The sequence below is a fragment of the Aristolochia californica genome, unplaced genomic scaffold, assembly GCF_029961685.1.
Source record: "Aristolochia californica isolate CCGP_79_NKW_82.1479 unplaced genomic scaffold, dmAriCali1.0.hap1 SCAF_13, whole genome shotgun sequence".
NCBI lineage: Eukaryota > Viridiplantae > Streptophyta > Magnoliopsida > Piperales > Aristolochiaceae > Aristolochia > Aristolochia californica.
This window is the reverse complement of record NW_027181804.1, coordinates 1,062,686-1,089,576: the sequence shown is the minus strand read 5'-3', so window position 1 is coordinate 1,089,576 and position 26,891 is coordinate 1,062,686. Positions and strand designations below refer to the sequence as shown.

Sequence of the window (26,891 nt, the reverse complement as noted above, 5' to 3'; positions counted from 1 at the left end):
TTTGATGAGTAGAAGTTCTCCATTACTGGGTCTTATAATTAAATTTCCGGATCATCCAAATACAACCACTGGAAATTCTAAGGTGATGATGGCATGAGTCATATAATTGATTCGATCAGGCATGCCAAACTATAATTCCAAGTTATTTCACGACGTTTTACTTTTCTGAATAGTGAATACCATCCCTCCTATAATGTAAAAAATGAATCCAGGACACAAAGGAAATCTTGATAAACAAGTTCCTTCTCTTGTGTTTGGATAGGAAGGGATTGAGAGCAAATCTTCTATTGCATGCAAGGAGATTCTAGTCTTTTAGTTGGGTTGAGTATTATTTACAACTCCCGGGTGATTGGTTACTCTTCTGAGATGGGTGGGAGCTACCATCTATAGCCAATGGGGAAGCAAATCTCATCACTTTTAGTTGTGTGAAAATAAACGAAGAAACCACCTGTTACTGGAACCTGCAGCAATAATTCACAGAAGTCAGATACATGAATTCTTCCCCATGAGGATTTTAAATCATGACCTCAACTAGGTAAAGAGAAACATAAATCCACATAGAACAACACCAAGAATTTATAGAAGAGAGCAGGCACCATAAACAAGAAAGGTAATAGCAAAGTCACATAAATTTGCCAGCACTGATCATATAAACATGGGTTGATCAAGACAGAAATGAACCCAAGTTTGATAGTTCAAAGATATCAAGAAGTTACAGTGACCATAGAAAGAAAAAATTAATGACTCTGAAAATGTCTCGGGTGGGAAGACCCGAGAAAATAATTATAAAAACCTACCTTCCTCGTCGATATAACCTTTACCACCAATCTACATCTTCACATTTTCATTTCTAACTAACTCTATACTACTATAATAGCAAAAGTGGGATCTGTCTCCAAGCAAAACCGCCATTTGACCTATCCTCACCGTCACATGAAAGCCATCAGTCATTCCAAAATACACCTTGCTCTTTAGATCTTCTAACATGTTGCTATACAATTAAATTGGCCTTTCTTCAAGTTCTTCACCCCTTAACCCCTCCACCCACAAAAAAACTGTACTTATTACAATGTTTACATGAGCCTTCCACGGATAGTATGTATATTTACCATTTGCATGCAACTTGCAAGAAACTGTAGTAAACGACCAATGTGCAAAATTTACCAAAAACTGATTTTGTTACTTCTTCAGACCGTTACTTGACAGGACTTTCTTCCCATAAGGACTGCTACGGAGCGCAGGAATGTGTGGCCGGATTGCCTCCACAAAAGCAGCATGAATAACCCCCTGCTCAATTAAAAGAGCTTGTCAATGAGATAAACATAACGAATACAAACAGAGATGACCAGATTAAATAATGAGATGACATTCGAACCTTGGAATTAGCAAGAGCAGACTGAACAACATAATTGCCATATGGGTCTTGTAAGATTTGCCCAAAGTCAGAACTATTTATCAACTCTTGAATAATATGGGCCTGCTTGTCGCCTCCTGCATGCTTGAGGCATTTTTCTACTACATTGCTGCTATATTTTTGCACAGCGAGCTGACAGCAGTTGCCTTCTATTTGGTCCATGACATTAGCTATAGCCCAAGGAATCCCTTGTTCAATGACAAACTGTACAACATAATTTCTGCACAATGATTAAATAGTCAAGCACTCATTTGAGATGTTGAAATCTTGAACAAGACAGTGACAAGCTAATGAAGAAACTGAGACTGGAATATCTAGCTCATACCCAAATGGATCTTGCGAAAGAACAAGGGCATTAGAAGTGATCTCAGCCATCAAGCGATTGCTCTGTTCCCTATCAGAATTTTGAAGGCATTTTTGCAGCACACAGCAACCATGACGGTCCGTAGCAAGCTCAACACAGTGAGCCGTTGCAGCATCAAATAGAAACTGCATCAAATTACTAATATCTTAGCATATTGGGGCTTTGACAATTATAACAAGAAAAGACACGCATAAATTGATTAAAGTTCTTATCTAGCAATTTAATAGGTTTAACAAACTTTGGCAATCCACACAACCATGTAATCATGGTTAATGAGCCCACAAGAATAAGTCCATCAACATGCATCATTGGTGAAGACAGGCATTGGATCTAAAGTAAAAGAAGTTTATAAGGCAGGAAAGACACACACATGTAAGACTTTGCAGAATGCTACATAGGTAGCAATCTATCTTGATTTCATTGGGTAACATACCTCCTGAAATGTAAAAAGTTCAAACACCATTTTTCAAATTGTGTCTTTCTTCTGATAAAGTGACTGAAATTTAATGTTATGAGTATCTCCATAACATGTTATTAGATGTTTAACACAAGAGTTTACCTATTATATATATTTTCCAACATAATTACAAGTGTTTATGAATTGTGTCAGATAAGAAAAAAATGAATTTTATGTCATGCATGCCCTGCTCAAAGTAAGAACAAATCATCCTTCTCAACCAATAAGGTTCTAATTAGTATTCTTGAACTGGCAGACCTTCTGTCTGGTGGAAAAAAGTGAGGCAACCAACAGGATTTATTGGCATCTATAAAGAAGCTCAACAAAAAAACAAGCCGGGCAAAATTAAATAATGCACAACCTGGATTTGTGTTTTACTCAAAACTTCATGGCAATTCAAATGAGAGATAAAAGGGCCCCAATTACACTATAAGAAAATTGCAAAAATGTTATAAAATTATGTAAGAACCCCTTGAAAGAATTAAACTGTCATCCATGGTATCAGGATACATCTCTTAAAAAAATGGTTGTGCCACAACAGCTGGATCATTGAATGGCTAAAACAATAGCCAGGCCAAAATCTGCATCCCATTAGATTAACATTGCCCCAGCAAAGCTAAATCCAAGAAGTAATAGGACCAAGAAAAAAGGGATTCAAGCGTTTGCATTTATAAAAAGTTGTTAAAATCTAAAGTGAATGAGCTTAAGAAAAATGCCTCAAACATGCAGGAAGCTTTAGACATATAAATGTAGTATCCTGGGATTTTTCTATAATACATCTTCATCTAATACCTTTATTAGCACATTTCTTGACTATCTGCTTGCACTAATTTGATCCAACTTCAAACAATCACCAAGATGAATGTCATATCTTAAATCTAGCCATGCTAAGCCCTTTGGCAAAGAGAATGTTAAACGATTTTGCAAGATGAACTTGCATAGTCAATGTTAATTTAGCTTCAAATAACAAATCACCAAAACTAGTGAGTGTCCAAGTGATTGTGCACTATTTTTTTTGAATAATGATTGTCCAATATTTTTTTTGAAATGATTGCCCACTATTAATCAGGCTAATGGTGACAAATGTGCAAAAGCAGAAATTACTAGAATCTCTCATGAAATAAATATACCCATCATGGCTGTGAACAAGGGAAGTATCTCTATGTTTGTATATGTGCATGGGTTGTCAGCATTTGTGGAAGCTTTATGTGACCTTTGTCAACACATTGCATGATTTCTTTGTCGCACTTAATTTTATAGCAACATTTCAAAATTCCTTTTAGTCTGACTAAGAAGATCATATGATTACAACATTTGGGGGGCACATTGCATGATTTCCTTGCAGAGCATAATTTTACAGCAACATTTCAAAATTTTGTGTCTGACTAAGAAAATCATATGATTACATTAGGTGTGAACCCCAAAATTATTTCATCTCACTAAAAAGATTGAAAGTCTCAAATAATCTTATCCAACAAAAAACTTGACTTTGATTTATAATAATATCGTTGGACATGACTTGTGGTTTTAGCATTCATGTAGATAACTCTTTGAGTGCAGATTTACATGGCAAAAGAAAACTGCAGCTTCTCTTTTATAATCACCAAACATCCTCTAAGTTGAATTTAAGGGCCTTTCATTTCTTCCCCTTCATCAATACTTTCTTTGGTTTTGAGCCACAGATTTGTTATGGACAGTAGTTGTTTTGCAAAATACAGCAACACTTGGTACAGCCACAATCAGCAACCAAAACTAGCCTTATAAGATTTAAGATCACAAGCTAAAGGAACCAAGAGGTCCAAAACTAAAACTAGCAAGAAATGCTGAAAGCTGATAAAATACAAGATCAGATGGTACATAAAATGATTAATTTGGTCATGCTTTACTTTACTAGCTACATACATTTTCCACTCATCCTTTTCATAAAAATGTTAGAATCCAGAAGGCAGCTCTGTGTGTGTGTGTGTGTGTGAGAGAGAGAGAGAGAGAGATCATAAGATATCTAGACACTTTACTTCAAAAGAAAGATCAAAGTTATTAAAATTTACAAACTATTGTTTTATGAATTATAAAAGAATAGTCATTCATTACCTCTCTATATTCTAGCATTAGGTGTTGCAAGCATCGCTGGGCAACATGATTACCATTCATGTCCTTTATCAATGTAACTATACCAGGCTTGAGTGAAGAAACGACAATAGAAGTTTGTTCAGGAGTCTTAAGAGTTTCAATCACCTTTTGTACAGCTCGAGTCCTGCATAAAGAAAATTAAAAAAAGAATATAAAAACTGTCACAAATAAGTGAGGTTGAGAATGATGACCAGTAATGCATGAGAAAAGAACATACCCATGCATATCACATGAAATTTTTATCAGATCCCCATCTTTTTGTGTGATGGAACGAAGAATTTGCATCTGCTGATCCTCATCACACACTTCAAGTAACTTTTGGACAAGATAATTACCAAATGGATCTGTCATGAGTTCCACAATGTGATCTACGATTTCAATAAAAATCTTTTGAACATCTTCAGGAGTACCCTCTGTGAATTTTCTCTGCAAGAACCGGCAACCATGTTGATCTTTAGCCATTTGGTAGATTCTTCCTACAACTTCATCCACTGAGTTGTATTTCAGTGGCTGGGACCTCGAAAAAATTCTGCAATCCAAATTATCAGCGGAGGACGCACATGAACTTTGACCATCCAACTGAAAAGATCCACAAGCAGAAAGTCCAGAGGAAAGATTGTGTAATTGCCCATTTGGTAATGTCCTTCCATTAGAATTTGCCTGATTTAGAGATCCATGCCCGCCAACAGAACCAGGTCTCATCAATTTTATTGAATTCAAACCATGGGACCTAGTCTCCGGGAGATAGGATCCTACTCCTTTGTCCATGACTTGGACACCAAGTAAATCTCTAGCTGTAAATCCTTGCCCAGATGTTTTCCCACCACGTAAAGTGCAGCACTCTCCCCTTCCACAGTAGTCCTGTGCATGGAAATGACCTGTACCACTGAGTGATGAAAGATCTGGATAGTTGAATCCCCTTCTGTTGTTCCAGTAGGGATCCTGATTGGCCTGTTCAATTTGGTCCACCAACGATGCATCAAGATACGGATGCCTTAGGTTTCGAGAATTGGACCCAACAGGCGAGGTACCACTAGCTTGAATTGGATGAGCTTCTGATAATTGATTTTGAAGCTGCTGCAAGTAAATGTACTGTGGGTGCATTTTGGAATACCTATCATCCTCTAAATGGCGCCAACTAATGTGAGCTTGGCTCAAGTGCGGTTGCTGTATGAAAGGAGAAGGCTGTGTATCCAAATAGACTTGCTGCTGAAAAGCCGGAACAGGGAATTCCGCCCCTTGGACAGGAAAATAGCTTGTAGGTCCAACAGGAAAAGCATTTATCCCGGAATGTTGATGTAACGGTGCTCCAGAAATCATTGGAGAATTCCCCCTCTGATCCACCAAGTCGCCCATAAAATGTTCAAGACTTTTCTGATTGTTAAGTAGTTTCAAACTCTCTTGGCCATTCATTTTCAAATTGAATTTGTTAAGCCCATTTGAGCTTGCAATTGATGGATATGGTTCTAACATTGGGTTAACCAAATTCAGGCTGTTTAGAGTGTTAGCCGATGGAGGAACAACCATCCCAGCTGAATCAGTAACAGGAAAAGGCTTCCTGAAGTGGTTTGAGTATTGTGCATCCAGTGACAATGCACGGCTGGAAATATTCTTATATTTAATTTGTCCAGACATAGCTGGTTCTACAATCACAGACTCTTTGAAACTCAAATCAGCAAATGCAGATGCCAAGGATTGGTCGTCTGGGAGGTTTGATGTATCCTGGCTTCCATCTGAGATGGTTGACCGATATTCATGTTTTAGTTTAACATTCATTGCATCGGCATTTCCATGTCTTTGAAGTTTCTGATCCAGAGGAATTTTAGAAGAATGCCTCTCAAAGGTTACTCCATTATAGAAGGTTGTGTTACTAGCTTGTTCTGTGTTTTCAGAAGGATGATAGAACCCAGTAAAACCACCTGAATTCCCATTTGCTGTTTCCAGTGAGATGGGTTTGAAGTCTGATGATGAAATAGTGGGCCTAGGTTCCCCAAGATGGGGATTTGATGATGTCTCATCTGAGAAGTCACCTAGAAGCATTTCAATTGCTTGGAAGGCTTGGTCAGTTCCTCCTTCGTCCATATCAAGAGAAGTGAGGTATAAGATTTTCTAGGATGACCAAGCAGACCCAGTTCAATTAGAGAAATGCAACTGTGCAGAAAAATGCCTGTAATGCTAGCAAACACTAATCTAAGTCAAAACCAGATAAAAGTCTAAATAAGCATTTATAAAATGTAGATACAATGGATAGAATTCAAATCCCAAATATTAAAACAACAAATATTCGTATTATTGGATCCCCAATAACTCATAGAAAATACAGAACCAATACACAGAATGAAGTAGATCATCATCATTGGGCTCCAACTATTTTGTCAAGAACCAATCGTCAGTCAATATGGGGCAGAGAGAATGAAAGAGAAAAGTCATAACAATGGTATCAATTCACTTTTACATCCTTTCATATAAAAAATAAAAAATGGAATCAATTCACTCTTTTTTTGACAAAGCAAGACAAAATATCTTCAAAATATACTATTTATCAACTAGAAAGTGAAAAAAGCAATGCAGCTATAGAACATAATCTCCCTGGCCAACCAACATCTGATACAAGCTGGAAAGCAGAGTGTGACCCATTTAAACCACCACATAATGCTTCGAGTTGATGAATTTATAGACATCTTGGCCAGATGACTTGAACTTAGAGAAATCTCTATAAAACAGGACAGATGAGTTCAAAACACTGATCAGCCTCCCAATGCTGCTAAGTTAGATTGTTATTTTTCCATTTTAAATGTATGAACAGAAGTGATTGGCATATATTTAATCGAAACCATCTAAAATCAAGAAGGTCCCAGAAGAAAGATCCTATATCATCAGAGACAAAGCCATGAAGAAACTCAAGAAGACAAACCCAAGAGTATTTGAAATTTCGCATAATTGATCTATCATCAAACGACGTGCAACTAACATTCGAAACCAAGAGCCTCAAAGGAAATCAAAATTATTGCAATGGACTTCAACAGAAGATCCAAGTTTTAGTATACAACATAATCCGGACAATCCAAACCCATCATCAAGCTCTTCAAACGGTGGAAAAAACCCCAAAAGAAACCCCAAGACACATATCGCCTCCCACAGTCGGCAACTGAAATTCCACGGTAAAACACCAAATAAAGCAATCAATGGCAACAATCAAATATCAGGACACAACCGCCAGATAACTTCACCACCAAAAGCACTCAAGATATCATCATCAGCAATACCCATAAACTAGGCCCACTGAAAATTCGCAAGAAATATGAAAATATATTTTTTCCAGTAAAAAATTCCAAATCCTAAAAACGAAAATCCCACGGAAAGACAAAATGAATCCCAATCCGAACCATCAAATGCACCCAAACCGCAGAACCCCTTAAACCCTGATCATCCAATAAAAACCCAAAAAAAGCAACAAAAAAAAGAAACATAAAAAAAAAAGCACAAAATTTTAAAAACTGTGATAAAACTGGCCTAAACCCAAAAAAAACCATCACAGAAACAGAGCCAAATCATCGATAGAATCGCTGCAAGGCTGAAGAAAGTACGTGAGAAAAAAGGACTGGAAAGGCATTACCGTAGACAGAAGTTGAGCCGGCATTAGAGAGGAGAAGAAAGTCAAGGCCGAAGCAACAGTGCAGAAGCGAGAAGAGACAGATGGGTGTAGTGTGAAATTGGGGAAAATGCGAAGAGGACCGAAGAGATAGAGGAGCTAGGCGGCGTGGTGGAGAAGGAGAGGTATTCAAAAGGACAGAGGGAGGCATAGAGAGAGTGGTATTATGGCATGTAACATATCATGCATGGATTCTTTCTTGCTTTGGTTTTTTGGTATGTGTTTGGTTTTTGGTTTGGTTGTTTTATTATTTCCATATATATTTCCCTGCATAAAAATAATAATCTTTGCACTGGAAGGGGTAAGAGAGAGAAAGCTACTAGGGAGAGTATCGGGATTTCAGGGAAGGATTCAAAGCCGAAAATAAAGAAGATGAAGGAGAAGAAGAAAAAGGGTCTCTCGTGGACTTCTACGAGCTGTGTACAACCGTCGACCTTGGAATAGGAAGTAGGGAGTAGGGATGCACTCGGTTGCAAGCCTGCCGCTTTGAACCACGTTTCACTCTAGCGTTTCATGAAAGAGAAATTAGAGAAAGGGAAGATAAGATCTTAACCATTAACCGTGATTTTTGCCTGAATTAGTGATTAATATAGATTTTTTTTTCACTTTTTTAATATCTTATTGTATATAACACTAGTAACATAATATTACACCAATCATAGGAAGACATATGTGAATTTTAAGACGCGTGTTTCTTTGTTATTGGGTAGCCTTATACGACCGGAATAAAAATCCTAATACGAATTTTATCGAAGGGATGCATTTATATATTATCAAAATATTATATACATAATAAATTAGTGATAAAAAAATAATAATATTTTTTTATAATTGATTACCCAATTAATATAAGTTAAATAATTAATTTTAAGATAATTTGATCAAAGTATTATGTAATTTTGGGATGTGGTGTATCGGTGTTAAATTATGTATAATATTTTTATACGTTTAAATTTGGAAATAATTTATATAATCGACATTAATTTTGGATTTTTGTAAAGTCCATTACAAACGAACAAGTTTGTTTCTTATGTAAATAACTCCAAGGAAAAGTAACTTATAAATCTCTCTTTCTCCTTTTTCTCTCGATCTTAAAGGGCAAACTCGATAAGGTGACTAGGTCCAGTTGAAAATTGAATTAAGAGTTACTTAACACTCGTCACAACGCAATATATAGTATAGTTTTGTTCTTAATTCAGTACTTTTTTATTTACGAGATTGCCATTGTTATTATAAAAATTATTTTTAATTAAAATTTTCCATAATAAAAATTCTTTATGATACCAAAATTAGGCCTATAAATTTATTTACCAATTATAATGATCAAACCATGTCTAAATTCATGAAGCAACACATGAAGACCATATAAAAAGTATGGGACTCACTTGGGTCCAACTCAAGATCCGGTCTACCTTATCCGGATCTATTCTACCGATTGCCACTTTGGTTCGAAATCAGATTTTTTTTTTAACAACTTCAGGATGAAATAATGTAATTATGAGATGGATTGTGGTAGGAATAAATGGTAAGAAATTAAAAATGAAAATTAGGGATTTGATGGATGTGGTCACGAATGTAATATTTGTGTAAGGTATGTCAATGGGTTTTTTGGGTAATCGGATCCTAATCCGATTGAGATCCTGAATACCAAGGATGGTATTATTTTGTTTGAGAGTATTCTAATGGGACCGGAATTGGTTGGTGGGTGTGGAGATCCGATTAGAGGCAACATTCTTTTTTTTTTAAAAAAAATTTCGAGATATTTTACCTACACCCTCTCCCCTCGACATGTAGGACATTTTTTTGCGACATCTACCCTTAACTGAGTCAACTCGTATCAACCGATCGATACATGTATGAGGACCAACTTGGTTAGACCCATGTTGAGTAGAGACTAGTATTACTCATATTATTGATAGATACACCCATGGGCAGGGAGTAAATGGAAAAAAAAAATACATACGAGTTTGGTGTAGGGATAAGTTTTTTTTATAATTAAAAAATAGTAAAAATAATATAATAATTATTTATAATTTTTTATTACTCTCTATGCAATAGAAACGATTATGAACAAATAAATAGTTAAAAAAAATAGATAACTAATTTAAACAAGACAATTTTTTTACTAGAAAAGAAGTTGGAACAATCGTGTGTTGTCACGTGAATACGTGTGGTATATCGGTATAGAGTGGGACATTTGGGAACATGGCGGGCAAACATAACATAAGATAGAATTTCTAGTACAGTCACACATTTTTATGGGGACAAATTTTAGTTTTGACTTGTCGGAAATCGATGTTATTTCCCAAAATATTTAAGACCTAGTTGAATCATGTGGTTAAGTAAAAAAAAGAAAAAGAAAAAAAGGAAGATGAATTATATCTTCTTCTTTGGACTATATGATGAGAAGAAGGTCAAATGATCAAATAATTTGGTTTTTGATATTTTGACGTAGACTTTCAAATCTAGAGTGAGAGAGACATTGAAGGATTCAAACAACTCTCCGTTTTCTTCTTCTTGTTTTTTTATGCCAATGCATCTTTTATTATATACTTAGCCCATGTTAGCCTGTCTAATGAATTAGGCATGGAATTCTATAGGAGAAATTCAATAGGTGAGAAGCTTATAAGAAGCCCTAACCATGCTCCCTAGGATTTCAAAGCAAATGGGTATCAAAGAAATAAAACTATATCATCCATATTTTACAATATATAAATAAATTTAGGAGTCTAGTATTGGTTGAAGCGATCGATACCGATTTATACAGGACTTTGAATAGATACATTATTGGAATTCCTGCTAACTAATGTAATATTCAATGTTAACCCAATTACCCTTTATATAAAAATGAAATTATTTATTTAATTTTAATATTTAGTATCTCTTTAATGGTTTATTCAAGTTAATTCAAAATATTTTTAAGAAAAAAAATCATATTAACTATGTAAAAGTAAAAAATGTTAAATAAATGATAAAATAGATAACCAATAATATTCCTCATCATAAAATTATACCTTATAAGGTTTTTTGAGTGATAATATTGATATTCTTACAAGCTTCTAATAGTGAAAGGTCTCAATCTAATCTCCTAGGAGCATTTGATTCCTGGTGGATGGCAAAAGTGGATGTGATTTATGTGATGGGTCTATGCCTAGTTTTGTTGCAACCTTTACCCACTCCAACACTAAAAAACTGGAGGGAATGAATACAAATCATTTTTCTTGTTTATTATAACCCATGCTTATCATTCTTCTTTTATTTTATTTTTCATTTATTTATGTTTCCCATGGAGCCTTTTGAGTTTGTAATAGAATCCTGGGGATTTGGATTGGTGTCTTTTTTATGTAAATAGCACAATATTATTATAGTTATATATTTATTTTTAACATTTTTATTGTATATTTTTTCCTAATAAAAACCCGATACAGTATTAATAAGAAAAATATATCGTATAAATTTTTAGGGATCTCGATATAATGCAATACATTAATGTGGTAAGTTAGGCCATAGGAGTATATCGGGGGTTCGTAATAGATTGTTGTTCACTTATCGGTAACCAGATACGCTTTAAAATTCACTAAAACAAAAGAAATAAATAAAAATATAATTAATATTTATTATTTATAGATTATATTAATTAATTAGGGCTCTCACTTCTTGATCCTCATAAGTGGATATAAATGTTGGTTGGTCATGATAAAATTATATTTTTTTAACATCCTAAAGCTGTAAAAAGTAATGGGAATATCCTTCCAATAAAATTGAACTTCTTTAAAAAAAATCACTAATTGCATGGTCATGAGAAAAATCAGTTTAAATTTCCAACCCTATTATAAGTTTTCACGAGGACAAGGAATTGCAGAGAAATTTGATCAGATCAGCTTATTCTCAACAGCACACAGGACAGCAAACTGTGGAAAGCATCACCCAGTTTGTGGATCGTTTGTTAAGCTAATCTGTTCTCTTGATTGATTGAAAATGATCAATCTCTAAAAACAAAACCACCCTATTCCATGCACAAACAAATAGCTGTAGCTCTAGAGATTGTGGATGACACTAACCCATTTCATCTGGACCAATTTGAACCTCTGTGACAGTAGGAACTGCCTTTGGCATCTCTGAAGTAGCCTGAAGAGGCTCTAACGTGTCGACGATATCTCTCATCAATGGCCTTGCTTTTGGATTCCGGTTAAGACAGTGGTATACAAGCATTGCAGCCTTGTGCACACCTTTGATCGGATAGTCCCCTTCTAGCCTTGGGTCAATAATATTCAGCAATTTTTTTTTCTCGCTCAGCAAAGGTAGTGCCCAATCTGCAAGGTTTTGCTCTCGTGCAGGACGAGATTTGTCTAATGATTTTCTGCCTGTGAGAAGTTCGAGAAGAACAACACCGAAGCTATAAACATCACTACTGGCAGTCAAGTGACCTGTTTAACAAGAGTGTATCTTGTTTATCAGCATACAAAGTAAACTATGCAACTATGGTTTGTGAAGAATACGGCAATTGAGCAAGCACTTTTGAGGTTATTTTGCTTATAGTGTTTGATTGCAGAAACCTGGGACTGCTAGATGATACACTAAGGAATTTGACACAAAACACTTCAAATAGTTGCTTCAATTCTATTAACACTAGTAGAGTGTACTTGACTTCCTTGCCACATTGCCTTATCAACTGTCTTATTCGAAAAGCTTCTTTGTTTAAAATGACCAAGAGCAAGGGACAAGAGGGGGTTCTGAAGAAAAGAGACATACCTGTCAGAATGTACTCTGGAGCTGCATAACCATAAGTGCCCATAATTCTTGTTGAGACATGAGATTTGTCACCAACTGGTCCATCTTTTGCAAGTCCAAAGTCCGAAAGCTTTGGATTGTAATCCTAAAAAATAAGAAAATTATAAATAATGTCAGAGAAACTGGAGTGCCAACTATTTCATCACTCTTTACAATCATTTTTCAGGTTTAGAATACAGGGGAAAGCTAAGAGACCTCACAAAGCCCTGTTGAAAAAGTTTTCATGTACTAACCAATTCTAGTAGAATATTGGAGGTCTTGAAATCACGATATATGACGGGTTTTTCAGCTTCATGGAGAAAAGCCAACCCCTTGGCAGCTCCATAAGCTATCTTCATTCTGATAGCCCAAGGAAGGGGAAGCAATATCCCTGAAAATAAAACTAACAAAGTTCAATACATTTCATTACAGGTAAGAGAATTAATTGCTTGTCTGTATTTATTTTTCCCTCCAAGTTCATGCCCTTGATGAGGTTGAGTCTTTAACAGAGATTAAGTAACTGTTAAACTGTCCATAGAGAAGACAAAGTTATGATTGATAAAGCATTTCACTTAACCATACACAAAGAAGAAGGCAATCGGCATTTACCCCAAAACAGAAACAAGGTAGCAAAAGCAATAACTCACTTGGAAAAAGATTGTTTTCCACACTTCCTCGAGCCATATACTCATAGATTAGCATTCTGTGTTCATCTTCGCAGCAATATCCGATCAGTTTCACCAAATTTGGATGTGAAAGTTGCCCAAGAAATATGACCTCAGCCTATATAAAGCAATGGGAGTTTCTCAACGAATGACATGGACTAATGGTCTCCTTGAACAAAATTGCTATCAGTTAAAATCTGAAACTAATAAAATTACCAGCCATTCTCTGTGACCTTGATAGCTATTATCTCCATCATGAACCTTAACAGCTACTTGAAGAGGCTGGAGCCCCTCTCTTAAATCTTCAGCAATAAACCCTTTATAGACGCTTCCAAATCCACCTCCACCCAACACATTGTCTTGCCTAAAATTCCCTGTAATTACTTGTAGTTCATTGTATGTGAACACAATTAATGGATTTGCAGCAGACTCCCTACGGAAATCTTCAACTTCTTCAGCATTGGATGGCAACTTAGCATCATCCTTTGCTTCCTCCAATGGGCTCTGAACTTTTGGGGAATCTACAAAACACAAAACCCAGTGAAGAAAAAAAGAAAAAGAAAAAGAAGAAGTAAAAGAAGGCTAACTTTACTGCTATTGGCGTAACATATCATAGATGGAACTGGTCCTCCCACATGCTAGTGTTAATTATGGGTGACAATGGACAACCTATCCATTCCATATAGTGGGCAACCAGCTTTGCAACCAAGGAACTCTCTCTAGTTCGACCATTCTAATGGAGCAAGAAGAATAAAACCATACTCAAAAACCCAGAAGATGCTCACTGAAAGTAATATAAAAAGAAAGACGAAGGCCAACAGGAACAAACTCTTACTGGGTGACATTAAATGAACCAGAGAACACTTTTCAAAAAAAGAAAAAAGAAAGAAAAACCTATTTTAAGAGTTATATCAGTGTTTGAAGACTTAAAGTCCATAAACCCAGGAAAAAAAGGTCCAGGACTAAATGCAAAGACAATTTTTAAGAACATATATCTTAAAATAAGATAAACTGTCACTTCAGAAAATTTCTTTCTTCTATGAAGCACTAACAGAGATGCCTGTCAAAATTTCCTTTCAACTCTGCAGCATTAAGTGAGATGGTGGGGTTTGAAGTCAAGCATCAAATAGAACTGACTAAATCTGGGAGTGAAATCCAGAGTAGAATATTAGCACAAAACCAAAAGTAACTACTTATCCTCAAATTTGGCGTTAGCATATAGTCTGAAAAGCTAAACGTCTAAGAAGACTCAGAATTGCTTATCAAAATTTAAAATCCCACAACCAGCTTAACCGTTTAAAAACAATCAGAGAAGAAGAAAAAAGATTCAACTGTTGGTGAAGAGATAACATCCACTGTTAGAGATTGAACTGTAAGAAAACAGGAAAATACGAGTTGCCTTGTTGTAGGTAATGGAAATCTGTTGACATGTTTTGATCATGAAACAAAAACGAAAAAAAAAAAAATAGAAAATCTGTTCAGTGACAAGCAGAAACTTGCATCTGAAAACAGAAAACAATTACAAAATTTAAGTTGCTGGTTTAATTGCTCTAAAAGATAAAAAAAATTGGGATACCGAAGTCAGAACTCTTCACCTTGCAAAAAACAGAAAGAGAATGTTAAAAACCAGTCCGAAAGCTCACTTTAATATCCAATTCAATACCCATACCTGAAGCGAAAACGGGAAATTCAGAATTAAGAACAAGTCGGAACAAAGAGAGACTATCATGAATGTCCGGAAATTTTCATAACCAACAAAACATTTTCAGAAAGAAATACAAAATGAGAATAAAGAGCTGTATGTTTTGACGTGGCTCATATTCTGGAAAAAGAAATAAAAAATATTAAGCTTCTTGGGAAAGGAAAATATCGGAAAACATATAATAACAGAAAATAAAAATAGTAGCTCATGAAAACCAATCCAACCAGAGAACCAACTACAGAGAAAAAGTGATAAACTCATTAAAGAATTCCTTTCAAGCTAATTTGATTCACAAATAATCATCAGAACACAAAATCCAATACGCCAGTCAACGAGGTACAGGTTCTGAGAAGACCAAAACCTACAGAAAAACCTCACCTGACTTTGCATTAGAAGAAACTCTATACACAGAAGGCTTCCACCCAAACCAGCAATTTCCCATCAGACCCCACAAACCATAACCCACCAGGCTCAGACTCTTTTTCTCATAAATTTCCTTTCATCATCTCCAAATTCAATCCCCATGAAACACTTTCATCCAATACCCACCTGTCTCTCAGTTTCTCGCCGTCTGAGAGAGATAAGACTCTGTTCGTGTGAATCCTGAGGTGGATTCTTGGTGGGTAGTGCTTGCATTTCGTTGAAACAATCATGGAAACTATTGGCGGCGGCTTCCTGGCAGTTCTCCAGTTTCAGTGGTGGGACCCCCGGAGGAATTGTTGCGCTAGTGCCCTGGTGGGATCTTTGAATTCAAATGCAGGCAGCCTTTCTTGATTGCGATTGCTTCCAGGGCGCACATTAGTCTCAACCACCCCTTTCTTCTCCTTTCCCTACCCTCATCCTACACTCCTCTTCAAATACCTGCCATGACCAAAACCCATTTGTTGGACAATGTTTCCCACGTAATGGAGAAGAATAGCTTTGAGTATTTTAGACTCTTTACCTTAATGGGTCCAATGATATGTTACCTTGAAAAGAAAAATAAGATTATTAGTCAACTCAAAAGTCATCTTTGGATTCTAAGAAGAAGTTCATTCTACGATTAGTAAAGGAGTTCATATTGTTAAAGAGGATTGAGAGTGAAAGAATGGGGGACAGAGAGGCTCATACTCTCCTCCGACAGTTCGACAACAATCTGCCACATACCCATTAGCTATTATCAAGTATTTCTTTTTGACTAATTGCACCATTACAGATACTAATTACGGAAGAGTTCCAACTAAGTAGAACCATATCTCTTGCTTGAAAGCTTTGCAGTTGAAGTCATAATTATGCTTCCTAAGCTGGATGTAGTTTTCATTAACGTTCCAGACTTTCCATGTTTCCACACCTTTGGGTCTGCATCTTCTAGTAATTTTTAATTACGAATTAATAAAAAATCAATTTACTCTTAAGGTTGCATTGTTTTTCTATAACATGAACTGATTCTCCCCTCTCGTCTAGCCTTTTCCAATTACTCGGTTTAAGCTTTGCTCATGGAGGATAAAATATGGTTTGACACAGTTCCAGCACTGTTTACAGAGAGAAAACAATGAGAGCTTGGAGCTCAAGATGCCTTATCATGACTGAACTTTGGGCATTGATGACAGGCTACAGAAGCACCTCTGAGGTCCCCCATGAGGATAAGGGTAATGTTAGTGGTGGACCCACTGGCCTTTTGGTTTTCCTTCTTGGTTTTTTTTCGAGGGAAATTCTAGAGAAGATGACCCAGACGAACTCTTTTGGTGGAAGCCCCCAATGGGTCATTTTTTTCTTTTCTTTTTGGCGCATTTTATGTTCAACTGGATAAGGCTGGCCACCAACAGACTTTACGGGACCTCTTGGGTTTGTTTCTGGCATGATGAGAAAACACAATTTGATAAATAAACTTGCAGATTTCTGCAAGTCTTACTTCTTACTCAAACGATTTTCTCATTGGCCCGTGTTCAGTATAATATAGTTTACAAGTTGCTGTTTGGTGCTGCATTCAATGAGGTTTTTCAACTATAGTTAAAGCAAACATCTGTATAGAAAACCAATTCATCTTGCTTGGAATAAGCCCTAATTCTTTGATTTTGCTTCATCTGTATAGAGAGAGTTGTTAGTCATGAAGCCATCGGCAAAAAGAGACTTGGAAGCTTGGACTAAGTCTACGTTTTGTAAAATTTGCCAGTTTCTCTTTCTCAGCCTTCAAACACTTCTATTATTCCTTCCCATGTGAAGAGAATTTCTAATGGCTTACGATAATAACAATCCATTAACTATATTATTTTCTACAACACTGATATTTTTTGGCTTTTCAATTACTCGTGGCTTTCTGGCATCAGAAAGCTATCAATTACTGGAAAACCAGAAATATTTCTCCGATTTGAACCAGGGAAGCAGACTGAAGAATGCACAATCGCTTATGTTTGTCCTTTCTTTTCTGTAGTTTTCCGCCTATGCCCACTTTTCATCTTCCTTCTCTCTACCATAAAATAGGTCTTCTGTGTCTGTGATGTTACTTAACTGAGAAAAATCAAACCAGGTAGCATCTCACTCTCAGAGTCACACTCAAACATCATGGAACATGAAGCAAGCAAAGTGTTAAGCTTCCTATAAAAGCCGAAAACAGAAAAAAAAATAATGGAAGAGAATGAATCTAAGACTTCAGCAAAAGGTCCCCAAAGTTGCAAATAGAATGAATCTAAGCCTAGTGTTATATATAAAAGTCATGTCTAAGATTGGCTTTTGAATGTGTTTATTATAAATTAAAAATGCATCCTCCAGAAGTAGAAGTGCAGGATCTCATCCCAAATTTGATTTGTCTACTTAAATTGAATGCCATAGCTGCCTGAAGTTAAATATTATTATGAGATAATATGAATACGAAAAATTACTGAATTCGTTTCCAACTAGAAAGATGTGTAGACTGGTAAAAACCAAATAACTTCATTTAGTTGTTCAGATTCTTTTCCCTGGTTATTGTAAAAAATAGTTTTTTAGCCCTAGAAATTGAAACTTTTCCTTCCAACTAGTTTGTGCTTGTAAAACAAATTACTATGAAATGTATACCCAATTTATACCCATTTATGTCATTCAAAAAGATTAGCTTAAAACTCCCAAATGAAAGGTTAACATGGCTTAATTAACCCTCTTCAAGATAGCTGGCAAAATAAAACTAGGTTTTATCTAGTTGTTATATTTAAAAAAAACCCAAAACTGATGTATATATAACTTGTGTGTTCCAATGAGGGCTCATCAATATCAGTATTATTTCTTGTTATACGTTTATATTGTTCGCTGTTTTTTTACATTACGCCTCAATTTTCCATTAATTCCTCCAATGTCAAAATGATTTCTTAAACACTCCTGACTTATTTATAAATTAGGTCAAGCATGAGGCAACTCCAAGGTGTTAGGGATTAGATACCCTAATTCCAAACTAATGAGAGAAATAATAATAATCACAAAAGAAAGGAAAAACAAACATGAAAAGAACACACAAGATTTATACAGGTTCACCTCAAGGTGAAACTACGTCCTGTCTTTAGCTGTTGCAGTAATCCACTATGAAGATGAAAAAGTTTACAAGAGAAATCGTAGACACTTACAAGTAGTTTTCTCTAACCTCTCTCAGGATGCAATAGATGATTCTCCACGATGATGATAAAACCCTAATAGCGGCAAAACTAGGGCAACCGCTTTACAAAAGTAAAATTTCCAAACAGTCCTCAATGAAACGACAGTTAATATATCGATTCGTATACTGACTCAGTGTAGGACATTGATTAGGCTCCACAACTTAACACAATATCCTAATGACAAGGCTTGCATTGTTTTGTTTTCAGATTCATTACATTGTTTGTTTCTTGTTTTAAGTAATTAATTAGCTAGTGAATCAATGTACAATATTTGTACATTAAATTCTAGTGGAAAAGGAAGCTCGACATAGATGGAGTGGATCCATTTCAAATAAATAATTTTTTGATTGACTAATTGATTAGTTATTATATACTTATTTCCAGTGTTTTGAATTATGAACTTTAGATATCAAGAATACATAGGTAGAAAAAAGTCTTTAATATTCTGGGATGATTCTTGCATGTTGCCTAGGTGATGTGAAGAATCCTTATATCCTTATCATGCCTTTCAAGCTTAATATAAGTGTGAAGTTACTCTTGCGCTTCAACCATAACTGTATGGTGAAGATATAAACCAAGTTGCATATTGGAGGAAATATTGTAATGAAGTGGTCACTAGTTGCAACTCATTCTCAAACAAAGTGGTAGTGTATATAGATGTGTCTTGTTTTTTTTTTCGAACAGAAAAAGATTGAATTAGTGGCCAAGAATGTAATAATAAGATGATTGGTATAGCATAAGAATTTTATGACCAGTTAACACATATTAATGTAGCCATATATGTTGGTTCCAAAGAAATTGACAATGAATGCTCTACTTGTACCTCTAAACCTATACATAATTGGGTTTTTTTGGGGGACAAGGGTACTAAAGTTTGATCAAATTATACTACATACCTGGTTGTAGATCATTGAAAAGGATACACGACTTGTTAAGAGAATGAGGTTTATTCATAGTTAATTTTAAGTCTATGCTTCCTTTTATGTAAAAACAAATTCATTTGTCGAGTAATGTAACTTGCTTAGAATATAATGAATGAATTGTGCTACTAAATTGACCAAAAAACTAAATTTAGGCAGGGTTAACATTATATATTAAAGGGCTCCTATGATGGTACAATAATATTGTGGATCAAACTAAGGAAGGCTATCAATGTTGATTTTTGGTATGAACAAATATAATGAGGGTACTCACCATAGTACACAAGTTAATACTAGCTGATTTTAAAATCTCCAAATGGTATTTACATTTGATTGTCAGAGTGGTACTGGGTTAAGTACTTTGCTTTCCCCACCTAACAGACTGGTCTTTTTTGTTGTATTGGCTAGGCGTTTGACATGGTATCAAAGTTGGGCACCACGTTCGACGTTCTAATCCCGGAAGGGGCGACCTAGTTTCCAGATTAGTGTGGGCCGCTAGCGTGAGCCGTCGTAGATGTCGACTGGGGGGAACGTTGGGTGTTAGAGTAGTCCTGGGTTAAGTACTTTGCTTTCCGCACCTAACATACCGGTCTTTTGGGTTGTTTTGGCTAGGCGTTTAACATTGATGAGTAAGATTATGTTACTTAGTGAATTGTAGACCTCGAATATATTCTAATTACCAAGAGTTTCTATGGAGAATTAATTCTTGTTTGAATGTACATCCCAAAAGAATGTAAAAGTTAAAAGCTTCGACATATATATCATCAAGAGAATACCTTGATTTGGAAGATATATGAAGAAAGTGGTCTTCCTTGCTTTGCTAGCATCAGAATGAAGCATGCTTGTCATCGTTAATCGTATTGTGGAACAAGTTTAATGATGTAGCAAGAAAAAGATGTTTCAAAAGTCCTACGCATCCTCAATGATCTATTTGCACGAAAACGATATATTTAAACACAAGTATATGTTGGCTTCACCGATAATTTAGCGAAAGTTTGCTTAATTGAATAGTAATCATATTATTGTACTAATGTTATGATTTGAGTGCTTCTTTTTCTACTTCTTTCTAAAATCCTATATGTTGCTAGTGCTTTTCAATATTTGGTTGTTGTCACTATTATGTTGGAGCATATCTTAGGCCAATTGTATCAAATAAATAATTTTAGATTCAAAAGAATGGAGTATTTAGAGGGAATTCCCTTTCAAGACTTTGTTATTTTGTTAGTTTTAAACTTGAAGGTAAAAAAGAAGTTCAAGAAACACTAAAGTTCCTTGCACTCTTTTTGTTACTCCAAGGATATGAGAGCTTGAAAACCTTTTAGATGAATGCTTGTTTCAGTCTATGATGGATTTGTCACTCAATAATAGTTCTCATATCACTTTCTTCTTAGCCAATTGAGATCCATCCTTTTTCTACTCTAGGTAGCATATTTAGAATAATCTGTTAAAGGGTTAGAGAATCCCCAAGGATTTGAAGCATGCATGTGAAAGAGATTGGCCTCCTCTGCAAGTGATTATAATAAGATTTTGGGTTTGATATTGTTTTCTTGGTAGAAGAAGAAATAGATGTCAGTTCAATCTTAAAACAAAGAGAGGATACAAAACTACTAAGTCAAGTTCTTAAAATTTTTCCAAACGTTTCAAATATTTTGTCCTTTGTCAAAGAAGTAGACCTAGATCATACTGAATTGAACAACTAAGCTTCCATTCCTGAATTAGATGAGTTTTTAACTTTCTGTCATACCAGAAGTTATAGCAGCAAGATAATATTTCAGGACTACAGTAGGTTGGTATATTCTTTATCATCACTCAAGTATCTTAAAATCTTATAATAAAACAGAATTTTTTTTGTTCATGGAGTGCTGTTTAAGCGTATTAGAATGAACTACCTGTGCCTCTACTCATGAATATTTCTTCAGTTTGCAGAAGATATAAATTACGCCCAGTTGCTCCTTGAAGATACTTTTCAAATTTAGGTGAAAATAGCTTAATCACATCATAAGGTTGACAGAAGAAAGAGGCAGAGCAAGAACTGCCACTAACGAAGTCATCAGCCGAGTCCGAGAGAGAGGGAAGGAGAGAGAGAGAGAGAGGGAAGGAGAGAGAGAGAGAGAGGTTCTCCAAGGCTTGATCTAGAGATGAAGCTCATCATGGTAACAGGAGGGGTTGTCAGAGATTTTCACAGCTTTACAACCCTTCTAATGCAAGCACCCCTACAGCTAGCTACCATACCCTAAACTCCCATCATAAAATCCACTCCTTGTCCTCTATTTAATCCCAAAGCCGCATATGGTGCTGCCATTGGAGAAAATGTCTAGTCGTTTACTGTCCTTTTGGGGCCTTTTCTTCTTCCTTTCTCTTTGCTATAGACCCTCCTTACCCATTTCCCATGTAACTTTATCACATACAGATTTCCACCCTTTTCTCTCCTTGTTCCCTCCTTTTGAATTCTGATGCTAGCTCTAACATCTTGTTTTCTTCAATTGATTTCCTTCCTGCAGGTCTACATTGTCTACTTAGGCCTCATCAGCACCTATGATCCTCTCCTGACCACGAAATCCCATGTCCAGCTCCTGTCTACTGTCTTTCCAAGGTGGTCTCCGTTAAATCTTAAAAAAAAAAGATCACTGAGGATTTCCGACCATCTTTCTTTCTTCTTTTGTTTTTCTGGTTTGATTATTTTTCTGCTTGGTTTACAGTGAAGAAGATGCCAAAGACGCAATGGTTTACAGCTACCGGCGCAGTTTCTCTGGCTTTGCTGCAATGCTCAACTCAACACAAGCTACCACCTTGGAGGGTAAGAAAACTAAAACCGACGACCATCCGGCCGCCATGTGATCTCGGATTTTCGTTGTTCTAGGATTGTTTCACGTACGAAATGGACTCCATGAATGCAGAAATGGAAGGAGTGGTATCGGTGTTCGGGAGCAAGAGTCTGCGTTTGCACACAACTCGAAGTTGGGAATTTCATGGGGCTGCCAGTCTATTCAGAAGATCCGACGCCGCTGCAACTGGCTTATAGGGATGATGTCGTGGTTGGCATCTTTGATACAGGTTCTCTCCCTAGCGAATTTTTTCCTCCTTTTTGACCTTCTGAAAAAAAAAAAAACATATCTTTCTCGATAACTCAAACATGATACACAGTAAAATGAACAGAGGTATCAGGTATCCATTCTCACAGCAGAAACCCTAGCTGCAACTGTGCAATACCAGAGGTTTCCAAATGCCGGTAAAACCATTTCATTTGTGTGGAGAGAGAGAGAGAGAGAGAACGAGAAAGAGAGACCTAGCTAGGCTGGTAGAGCAGTGAGTACTGGAGCAAGACACCTTTCACATTTATGCCAATTTCGGAAGAGAAGAACAATATAGGGTCTAGTATGGAAAAGAAAGCAGAGGGCGATGGCACTTTTGCATTGATTAAACATGCACGTAAAGAGGTCTTTTTCCTTTGGATTGTGATTATGAATAAAGAGAGCTTGAAAAAGGAGTTTATTGATTGTTTGGAGCATGAGATGCGCAAAGCTGGCAGAGCCTTGCTGGCTTAGCTACCAAGGGTTAGAGATTTACGTTTGTAATCGACACCTCTGATGGACTGAGATTCATTTCTTAACTGTCATTTGTTCATTTATTCATCTGCAACTCTTCCTTGTTCATGACAAAAGGTATTTGGCCGGAATCTGGGAGTTTCCGAGAAGGGCCGAGCATGACTTCAATTCCAGCTACTTGGAAGGGAAAGTGCGTGAAAGGTGAGAAATTTGATCCCAAAAAAGTATGCAACCGGAAGTTGATTGGTGCCCGTTACTACATCAAGGGTTATGAACGCAAATACGGTCCACTGAACACTACCGAGACCCCGGAGTTCCGGTCTCCACGGGACCAACTAGGTCATGGAACACATACAGCTTCCACCGCCGTAGGCTCCATCGTCACCGATGCAAATTTCTTCGGCCTTGGGTACGGCACTGCCCGTGGTGGCGCACCTAGGGCAAGGCTTGCCATGTACAAGATATGCTGGAGCGATGGTCTGCAAGGGACGTGTACCGATGCCGATATAATGGCGGCATTTGACGACGCGATAAGAGATGGAGTGAATGTGATCTCAGCTTCGTTTGGGATGCCTGCACCGCTGCCATCGTTCTTCTCATCTAGTGCAGATATTGGTTCATTCCATGCTGCTCAGTTGGGCATTTCAGTGGTGTTCTCAGCTGGAAATGATGGACCAGACCCTTCCCTGGTGCAGAATGTTGCACCCTGGAGTACTTGTGTTGCTGCTTCATCTGTGGATCGTTCCTTCCCCACTAAGATAATGTTAGATGATAGTACTACTCTCATGGTAATTTCCCTGTCTCTCTCTCTCTTCAGATATGATGCAATGATGTAGCTTCAGAATTGAATTCTCCATGCATATGGGTTTGTTTTCTTCTTTACAGGGTAAAAGCTTCAATGTTGAACTATTGAATCTTACACTAGCAGAAAGCAGCAGCTACTTTAAAAATGGGTCTCTCTCTCTCTCTCTCTCATATGCAAATAAAAAATAGTCTTACAAGCTTCTGATCTTACGTATGAGGGTTTGGATCTCTCACTCAAAGCCCAGAGGCTTCTCGTACTTATTAGGGTTTGATTAGTGTCTCTTATTAAACCCTAACTATAGAGGCTTCTCTTACTCATTAGGGTCTGCGACTACAACCAATGGACGAAAGTTACAGCAAAGGGGGTGGCGATCTTATGCTTCTCAACAACCGGACCTCAGTTAAGTGGCGATGCAGCATTTGCAGTGTTTTTTGCGAGGGGATCGGCATTGATCTTTGCAGCTCCATTGACAAGGCAAATCCCTCAAGTTGATCTCCTTCCTATTGTCTACGTTGATATCTATCAAGGCACTCAAATCCTCCATCATATTATGTCAAAATCTTGCTCACCAACGTAAGCTTCATTGAATCATGTTCCTTAATGGCTATACTACAATTTGTCTATATTGAGAAGAAGGAATTTCTCTGAGAATTAACTGGAAAAGATTTGGACCGACAAAGGTCACCCACTGTGCAGATTTTTCCAAGTCAAACTGCTATCGGGGAGTCACCGGCGCCCGTCGTCGCCGATTTCTCCTCTAGAGGACCCAGTTCACTATCTCCCAACATTCTAAAGGTTCTTAAAATTACCTCCCTTCCCTTCTTTTTTTCTCAACTTTCTTTTTAGTAAAAGTTGTGACCAAAACATTAAGAAAACTGTTCATTGTTAGGGAAATCATCCTGTGCAGATGAAAGTAATTTTTGAAGCGTAGTAGAATCAACCTAAGCCATAGCTTAACTCGTGATGTGGAGGATGTTTCTTAATCCTAATAGGTTTCTGTTTACCCCATTCTTCAGCCAGACATAACTGCACCCGGAGTGAACATTTTAGCAGCTTGGCCTCCTATTACCCCACCGTCCATGTTGCCTATTGACACTCGCTCTGTGAACTGGAACTTTAACTCCGGCACGTCGATGTCTTGCCCGCATGTCACCGGCATCGTTGCCCTTCTCAAGTCAGCACACCCCGACTGGTCTCCCGCTGCCATTAGGTCTGCTATGATAACCACAGGTATGGAAACAAGTCTGCAAAGATAAGTACTTTGTTACTAACTCCAGCTTCATAGTGAGTTTCACTCCCTGTACTCTTTGGGCATGCAGCTTATAACATCGATACCAGGCAGGATACGATTCTCGCCGGTGGGTCGACCAAGCCGATAAATCCTTTCGATGTCGGCGGAGGTCACGTACACCCATTGAAAGCACTGGATCCTGGCCTGGTCTATGACATGAATGCTGAAGATTATGTCCTCTTTCTCTGCATCCTTGGCTACACTAAGTCAAAAATAGCAAGCATGGTTCTTACATCCCCCAAAATCGATATCAATTGCCTTAAAGAACAACAAACAGATTCAAATCTCAACTATCCATCAATTGTGGTATCTAATCTTCGAGCGAGGACGACGATCAAGAGAACTGTTCGGAACGTGGGATGGTTTCAATCTGTTTACTTTGTGGACGTTGTGAACCCGAACGGAGTGCAAGTGGCGGTCTGGCCAAGGGTACTAGTCCTACATGGGCAGAGACAAGAGGCCTCATATTATGTAACCCTAACACCTCTCAAGCAATCTCAAGGGAGATATGACTTCGGGGAGATTGTCTGGTTTGATGGATTCCATAGGGTGAGGAGCCCATTAGTAGTCTGTGTGAACAACATTCATGTTGTTAGTGAGAGTGCAGGCCATAGTAACTCTTAATGTGGCTTAATTCTCCCCATATCCTACCACAAGAAAAAGAGAATTTACCATATCAAAATAGTAAGTGAAGAAATTAGGATTCCTTAAACTTGTACTGATCAAAGACCTCATTTGGGGGAGTGTATTGTTTTGTCGCCATTGTATGGAACTGTCGATTTCGTTGTTTTTTTTTAATCAATTTTTCATATATTTGTTACACTTATTGCATGTCATGGTGGTTGTTCACACTGATTCCATTAATCCTACTACGAAAATTAATTTTAATAGTTAATTATTTAATTATATATTTTGAATGTATTTAATTAATTAGTTACTACCTATTCCATTAAATAATTTATTAGTTATATTACATTAAATAGGTTAAGTGGTTGGTTAATTAGCACAAATCATTGGTTAAATTAATTATTTTCTTATCTAATAAGTAATTATTTAATTAGTGAATGCTTTAAATGGGTTATTTGGTTTGTTAATACAAGAGTTAGTTAATTATGTACTAAGTTACATACTTAGACTTTATTAAGTTTATTGTTTAACTAATTATTATTTAATATGTAATTGTTTCATTGACCAATTAAAAATTTCATTTAATTGAAAATTTTAATATATAATGATTATGACATTAATGATCATTATAAAAATTATGATAAAAAAAATTATTTTTGGTCTATTTGTGTTAGAAAAACATTTGCTCTCTTCTTTCACAAGGAAATTAAAATAATAAAATAAAATCATAAGTAATTTTTCAATATTAACAAAAATTGTTCTTTTTTGTTACAAGGAAAAAACAGACAAGAAGGAGAGAAAAGAACAAGGGGAAGAAGAAAAATGAAGAGAAACAATTTAACTTAAAAAAGGAAAAAAACCCCATGGAATTCTGGAATGCGATGGGAAAAGGGTTTTCTACATATTAAAATTACCATAAATGACTAAATATTAACTAATTACTTGAT

The 26,891-nt window shown here is 36.5% G+C and overlaps 3 protein-coding genes across 5 annotated transcripts; 1 reads left to right on the top strand and 2 right to left on the bottom strand.

Moving 5' to 3' along the window:
- Nucleotides 1-119: 119 nt before the first annotated feature.
- On the bottom strand, nt 120-8,200 carry LOC137947865 (uncharacterized). Of its 3 annotated transcripts, XM_068793685.1 has the most exons (7): nt 7,982-8,200; nt 4,583-6,540; nt 4,327-4,489; nt 1,740-1,903; nt 1,376-1,634; nt 1,165-1,287; nt 120-461 (listed from the first exon to the last, which is right to left on the bottom strand). In XM_068793685.1, exons 2-6 carry the CDS (start codon nt 6,445-6,447, stop codon nt 1,180-1,182), a joined length of 2,559 nt encoding a protein of 852 aa, XP_068649786.1. In that variant the 5' UTR covers nt 6,448-6,540; nt 7,982-8,200; the 3' UTR covers nt 120-461; nt 1,165-1,179. The 3 variants fall into 3 exon arrangements, with proteins under 3 accessions (XP_068649786.1, XP_068649784.1, XP_068649785.1); XM_068793683.1 differs by lacking the exon at nt 120-461 and having other exon boundaries at nt 632-1,287; nt 7,982-8,199; XM_068793684.1 differs by lacking the exon at nt 120-461 and having other exon boundaries at nt 632-1,287; nt 4,583-6,532; nt 7,982-8,199.
- Nucleotides 8,201-11,873: 3,673 nt separating this feature from the next.
- Nucleotides 11,874-15,740, bottom strand: LOC137948739 (probable serine/threonine-protein kinase PBL16). The gene is made up of 6 exons (XM_068794896.1): nt 15,533-15,740; nt 13,669-13,973; nt 13,435-13,570; nt 13,042-13,178; nt 12,770-12,893; nt 11,874-12,444 (listed from the first exon to the last, which is right to left on the bottom strand). Exons 1-6 carry the CDS (start codon nt 15,594-15,596, stop codon nt 12,074-12,076), a joined length of 1,137 nt encoding a protein of 378 aa, XP_068650997.1. The 5' UTR covers nt 15,597-15,740; the 3' UTR covers nt 11,874-12,073.
- A 6,074-nt stretch (nt 15,741-21,814) lies between these two features.
- Nucleotides 21,815-25,941, top strand: LOC137948416 (subtilisin-like protease SBT3.18). The gene is given in 11 exon segments (XM_068794502.1): nt 21,815-21,829; nt 22,178-22,269; nt 22,376-22,473; nt 22,574-22,658; nt 22,660-22,730; nt 23,339-24,009; nt 24,107-24,174; nt 24,348-24,599; nt 24,707-24,821; nt 25,043-25,256; nt 25,346-25,941. Coding segments are annotated over 11 exon segments (2,277 nt in total).
- The last annotated feature ends 950 nt before the right edge of the window (nt 25,942-26,891 follow it).

Excerpts from the sequence above, each read along its gene's own strand:
- LOC137948739 (XM_068794896.1), bottom strand. The coding sequence starts at position 15,596 with ATGGGAAATTGCTGGTTTGGGTGGAAGCCTTCTGTGTATAGAGTTTCT. Across the intron at positions 12,894-13,041 it reads CCAATATTCTACTAGAATTG|GATTACAATCCAAAGCTTTC; the intron begins GTTAGTACATGA and ends CTTATTTTTTAG. Across the intron at positions 12,445-12,769 it reads TCCAGAGTACATTCTGACAG|GTCACTTGACTGCCAGTAGT; the intron begins GTATGTCTCTTT and ends CTTGTTAAACAG.
- LOC137947865 (XM_068793685.1), bottom strand. The coding sequence starts at position 6,447 with ATGGACGAAGGAGGAACTGACCAAGCCTTCCAAGCAATTGAAATGCTT. Across the intron at positions 4,490-4,582 it reads ATTTCATGTGATATGCATGG|GACTCGAGCTGTACAAAAGG; the intron begins GTATGTTCTTTT and ends TTCTTTATGCAG. Across the intron at positions 1,288-1,375 it reads CTGCTCTTGCTAATTCCAAG|GGGGTTATTCATGCTGCTTT; the intron begins GTTCGAATGTCA and ends TTAATTGAGCAG.